This window comes from Salvia hispanica, chromosome 3, assembly GCF_029641045.1.
Source record: "Salvia hispanica isolate PSC_SH4W2 chromosome 3, Shi_PSC_v1, whole genome shotgun sequence".
NCBI classification, from domain to species: domain Eukaryota; kingdom Viridiplantae; phylum Streptophyta; class Magnoliopsida; order Lamiales; family Lamiaceae; genus Salvia; species Salvia hispanica.
The window spans coordinates 52346401-52352584 of NC_142694.1; the positions used below are offsets into that span (position 1 = coordinate 52346401).

General features: G+C 36.8%; 2 protein-coding genes across 2 annotated transcripts; one reads left to right on the forward strand and one right to left on the reverse strand.

Moving 5' to 3' along the window:
• LOC125210340 (loganic acid O-methyltransferase-like) lies at window positions 1–2130 on the reverse strand. Its single transcript, XM_048109898.1, has 3 exons — window positions 1711–2130; window positions 1307–1633; window positions 1–39 (listed from the first exon to the last, which is right to left on the reverse strand). Exons 1-3 carry the CDS (start codon window positions 2128–2130, stop codon window positions 1–3), a joined length of 786 nt encoding a protein of 261 aa, XP_047965855.1.
• A 2088-nt stretch (window positions 2131–4218) lies between these two features.
• Window positions 4219–5320, forward strand: LOC125216637 (uncharacterized). Its single transcript, XM_048118394.2, has 3 exons — window positions 4219–4652; window positions 4734–4877; window positions 4944–5320. The coding sequence occupies exons 1-3, from the start codon at window positions 4221–4223 to the stop codon at window positions 5166–5168; spliced, it is 801 nt and encodes a 266-aa protein (XP_047974351.1). The 5' UTR covers window positions 4219–4220; the 3' UTR covers window positions 5169–5320.
• Window positions 5321–6184: the final 864 nt, after the last annotated feature.

Genomic DNA, 6184 nt, shown 5'->3' on the forward strand with positions numbered 1-6184 from the left:
TCAGTCGTTTGATTGCTCCAACACTTCAGAGTCGACATCCTATTTTCTCAATGGCACAGGTAGGCTTGAGAGCTACTATAGATTTCCATGATTGGGCACTGATATGGACTTCTTCGATGCCATATTGGAGGGGTTGAGCTACGATGATTTCTTCGCTAGCAACTGAATCTTTTGAATGAACTAGAAGAATTTTTTATGCAAATTATTTTTTATCTTGCATCGTATGCGCAAACCTTCACTGATTTCTTCATCCTTGTGGCGGTTGTTGTAGGGTGAGGTCCTTATTTAGATACGAATTTCTTTGAATACATTTAAGCATTAAGGGCCCATTTGTTTGATAAGGATTGTAGTATGGGAAAGTAACCAAATGTGATAATAGTATGATTCTAAACTATTAATTTTTTTTGTAGTTTGGACAGTGCAGCTAATTTCAGAGGGGCTAAGTTGCAAGAAAAAGAACGCCATAATATCTTATTCGTGTATGTTAGTCTCTCTTCTTCTGACTCACACTAAACTTTTTTTCTCAATTCATTCTTTTTTGCAATTTTTGTCTTTGATGTCAGTCGTTTGATTACTCCAACACTTCAACAGCTAATAGTGATTTAATCTAAATTAAGTTCTCAATCAATTATATACTATAATGTATATGTGTTATAACATGCAAATTCATATCGATTGTATGCATAATTCATTACAAGTTTCTTGTTGAATTGACCATAGATAATGCCGCGAGTATTCTTGGCTGCTTGAATTTCAGAATGTTCGCCTCTTTTCTTCTCTATATATTGCAGAAAGTAAAATTTTGCTAATTTTCAATTTTTTTCTTTATTTTTATCAATTAAATATTTTCTTCTGTATGTTTTTCGTCTGCTATTGTATTTATTTTGTTGAAATTAAGCTTTGTTTAATTTAAAGACTCTCGCATGATTCTTTGACATATAGTATTTGAAACTAAGTTGTATGTATAATTTTTTAACGTTGAGTATTCCTAAATTATTTTATAGTACCATTATTTTATATCTATTTTTAATTTTAATGCGATCAATGTTATTTTAATAATCTTTTATCATGTCCTTTGTAGAACTTTCAATATATTTGATTATTTTAAGTAAATAAAAGCTATAGTTACATAATCCCGACGTATTTTCAAACACAATAATCATAATCCCCTAGAATTATTTTTAATTGAATTCACATTACTTGGAATAAAAAATCTCAGAAATCATATTCTTTAAAACTTTATTTTCTTTCATTTTTATCAAACTTTACATATCTTCTCATATCCCATCTTTTTTATCAAACGAACATTTTTGAGCTTGAGGATAGCAACAACAACAAGAGTTTTATCATTAGAAGGATTTGCATATACTAGTGAAGTTTGAAGTTTGTTCTTAAACAAGTCGAACAACTCATCGATGGTTTGAGCTCCAAACTCATGTGAGAGCATATTTTGATGAGCTGCCTTAAAACATGCCACGTGGCCATCAACAGTAAGCAGTGTCCCACTCTTCAAAATCTCAATTCTTTCTATGCTGAAGCTATTGCTCTTTTGCAATATGGCCCAAACCCGTTCCGGAGTGGGAATGTAATATGGAAAGTTGAATGCATCTAACTTTGTTTCACTCAACTTTCCCTACATAAGTCAATATAAATAGTCAATTTCTATATTAAAGTTGACTTTTTGACTAATAAAAGCAGCATTAGTTTGACCTTCCTAGCCATATCATCTAGGGAAGATCTGAAAAGTTCGATCACCGAAGCAATAGTGAACTCTTTTTGTGGGTCCCAACATGTAGGCAGGAATGAGAAGAGCCATATCCCACCTTTCACCATTTCTACAGCCCTACACTTCAAGAATGCCTCCAAATCCCTCTCATATTGATTCAAATAAGCTTGATAAACCTCCCCTCTCTCAACACCATACAATCTCTTGAGGCCTGCGGCCGCCTTGGGCACCTCCGTCAGCCAGTGGATCGCGTAAGAAGAGTACGCAAAGTGGACGGATGACGGTGGAAGAAGGCGGCCGTGGAAGTCTCCGGGCATTGCAAATGCCTTGTAGCTTCTGTCGGGCGGGAGGGAACGGAAGAGGGTGTTGAAATCGTTGGTGACTTGGGCCCGTTCTGATACCATATTAGAAATGGGCTACTCACCCCTTAAAAGGCCTTATAAGGGGAAGGGTTATCCACACTTATATAGATTAGATTGGATCTTCACCAAGTCGATGTGGGGCAGAATTTAGAGAATTTAACACTTATCTTCAAAGTGTTAAAGCTCTTTTACATTTTGTTCCTATTATATGAGGGAGCCAGCCTTTGGCTAGGTGGGGCATATGCCACTCTCACCCCCTCTTACCATTCAATATTTACATACAATTTTCCAAATATATCTACAGATATTCACTAAATTGTTAGGAAATCAACACACAATCACGAACATAAAAGAAATAAACACAAGAATCGTCTACCCAGTTTGATACGATGTGTATCTACATCTGATCGAGGGTAATTATATTTCTTGGCACATATGAGAATGCCCTTACCACAATTATGTTTGTTGCATGATATATTCAATGTAGTATCAATAATAGGGCAGAGAGTAGTAGTTCAGAAATCATACATTCATATTTTCATATATGATGTATCCTCTATGCTGACTTGCTTGATCAATGCATGCTTTACTTAAAGAAATATGTATCTAATTTTGTGAAGATACCACATCTTTTGGAGCTTGGTGTCAATGCAGTTGAGCTGCTCCCTGTGTTCGAGTTTGATGAAATGGAGCTCCAAAGGCGCCCAAATGCAAGAGAGCACTTGGTATAAACTTTGACACTGAATTTGTTGATCATGTGAGTCAAATCTGTGGCTTCAATTTGCATGTGCTCAGGTTTCATCTGTGTACCTTACTAAGTGCTGGAAATCTTTCATGTGATGGATGTGGAGGCTCTCTATCTTGGATTTTTGGTCAGCTTGCACTTAAATGCTTTTGGTAGGATATCAACTGTGAGGCTATATATGTTTGAATTCTTGAGTTTCATGGCATGTTCTCTGTCCTTGTGCAATAGTAGGAATTTAGATTCATGAATTAAAGGAGAGAAGTTGATGAGGGTTCTTGATTAAATAAAACAATACAAGATGATTAATCAACGACAGAAAGTATTGATTTTTCCAAATTTGCTCTATCAACCCGGAACCTAAAAAAGATAAAATTCCCTATACTTGGTGACAATCAGAATTGGAGCTACAAAGAGTACAAATTGAGAAATTTTTTAACATCTCACTTGAGCTGGTCAATGGATATCATTCCTCCCATGTAATGGAATGCAGGGTTATGGGCACTTCTCCAAGAACATGGGTTGACGAGAGCAAACTTTTGCTGTTCTATTAAAATAGCAAAATATCTATCTGCTCCAGCATGCTTAGTTTGTCATGATGTATTAATATAGGACTGGAATCCTGTGATTGGTATAGCAATTACATTCTATTCTAACTACTAATTTCTAGAAATCTACAATGTATGCCTGGGATAAATCCAACATATGTACGGAACCTGATGTGCCTTTCCAGCAAATAGGTTTTCGTGCTACGAAGAAATATTTGATTATGGACAGATATCATGATTTACATTAAACGTTCTTGTGGTGTGAAGAGAGAATATCATTCAGAATGGCATAAAGGGGCCATTGAACTTGTGGCTACCAATTCATATCTTTTATTTCTGTTTGAGCAGTGGGCCAAAAGGTAGTCAAGCTGCAGATTTTGAATAATATGGCTCTAATCCCTGTTAATTTGTGGTATGTAGACTATGTAATGTATTGATACTACTAGTCAAAGGTTCGCATGTACTTCCAGAAAAATGAACATCTAATGCTTTAACTCTTATGTTTTGCAAGATCAACACATGGAGCTATTCAACTATAAATTTCTTTGCACCTATGAGTCGTTATGCAAGCAATGGTGGAGGACCAATTAATGCCTCCCAAGAATTCAAACAAATGGTTAAGGCTTTCCATGATGCTGGAATTGAGGTAGTGCTCCTAACATCAATAATAATTTTTCCGAATTGCTAATATCTTAACTAGTTAGTTATTAATAAAGAAAAGGATAAATATGTGATTTGAGAAAATGAGTATTTAATGATTTAAAGGGAGTCGGTGGCCGGCCCATTGTTTTGTTATATATAGGAGTAAAACACAGACGTATCGTGAAATCGTATTATCTTCGATGGCTCTCGTGGGAAACCCTAGATCCCCAAATTTCTCGAATGGGGAAAGAGCATGCGATTTCGGTGTGTGTGGTAAACGAAATGAGATTGAGGAAATCGACTCCGGCATGGCAAAGAAGGCAAAGGCAACGAGGGAGGAATCGCAATTCAATTCCGCCATGGCAACAAGGGAGGTCTCGGAATCCGGTCTAACCAAAATCGATTCCGGCATGGCTAAGGAAACGCGGGAGGTTTCGGAATTCACAGATTTCAGTGGTATACTGAGTTTGTTCACGCATAGGATGAGCAAAGATTTCGATCCAAAGGCACAGTATTTCATAAATACGAGGGAACATAAATACAGAGACCTCGACATGATAAAGGAGATTGAAGAACATCCTTATAACCGCAAGCGTTATCTCAAATACCTCAGACAAGTTCGCAATAGTGGTGTAAGTATCCAATTATCATCATCATTCTAATACTAATTTTGATTGAATTGATAGGGTTTTTATTTTGATTGAAATTAATAGGGTTTTGATGTGGATGTGATTATTCCTGCTTGGCTACGTCATGGCTGTCCTTATCTCCAACCTCTTCAGTTGTCTCGTCCCGGCCTCCGTCAGATTGCGTACAAGCTAGCAAAGTTTGCTATCAAAGAAATCAATGTTGACATGGTATGTATATGTTTAATCAATTCATCAAACAATTTTTGTTTAATATTTATGATTGAAATATTGCAGAAAAGCAAAGCTTTTAAGCTTGTGGAAGTTGTCAAGGCAGTAACGACAGACATGTGCCATGCCCTAGCATATTTGACTCTGGCTGTGAAAAAAAAAGGTGCTACTTCGACTCTCACTATCCAAGCAATTGTCTTCTGTCCCCGGCCTGGCCTTGACCCTTGGGACCTCCGCCAGTGGATGGTTAAGCCAGACGCCCAGGCTCAACCAATGGAGGTGGAGCCTTGATTGTTCCAATTCTGCTACTATGTTAGATATTTTGAATATGTCTTGTTTTAACAAGTTTCATGTCCAATGGATTTGTCATGTTTCCACTTATATTGAATATGAACAAGTCTGAAATCTAACTATTTCTATATGACGGGGGGAGTATTTGGTTATGTCCATTTCTTCTACTACTGTGTTTTTGTCCAATAATGCTAGATATGTTGTTGAATTGGTTGTGTGCATATAATCTGTATGGTTGGGGAGATTAACCCTCCGACTATTCTATCTCACTGCCTCTCTCTTTTGCTCCCCATTATTTCTTTCCAATATTAGTCTCATAGAAAGCCCATTTCAACCAATCCAACTACTACTAATTTATACAAGCAACCGAACGTAGCCATTGTTGACTAAATTAATTCTACTTTGTTATTTACACTAATCACCTTCGCTACGGTTCAGTTTAAAGATGTTTGCTCTCTTATTTGATATTTATGGTAAGAAGAAATTTAATTCACAATTGACTTGTATCAATACCCGAAGCGGAGGACCAACTCACTGGTTCCCATTAATGCCTCTCGGCAGTCTGAGTTGGCATGAATGATGCCGAAGACCCAAGGTTGAACTCATTCAGGCAATTCCTTGATCCTTTACTAAGGAGGACTTCTGGTTGGAGCTTTGAGTCCCAGTTTTTTGGCCTCATAAATCTCTATCGAGACCTTACTCTTTCTCAAGTCTTCACCAATGACAGAGTGTCGATGCACCTTATTCCTCACACGTAGGGATGTCAATGTAGTCCGCAACCCGTGGGCCGGCCCGAATAGCCCGCCAAATTCATAGGGTTAGGGCTGAAAATTTCAAGCCCGATAAAATTACAGACCGATTAGCCCGCACACGATTAACCGCAACCTGTTACTATTTGTTTGACTTCAATTCGACACTTCATTGGTTATTTTATAATGAAGATTACTAAAAAAAATAACTTTCGATTTTATATTATTAAATATATAAATTAAATTTAAAATTTTTATTAACATAAT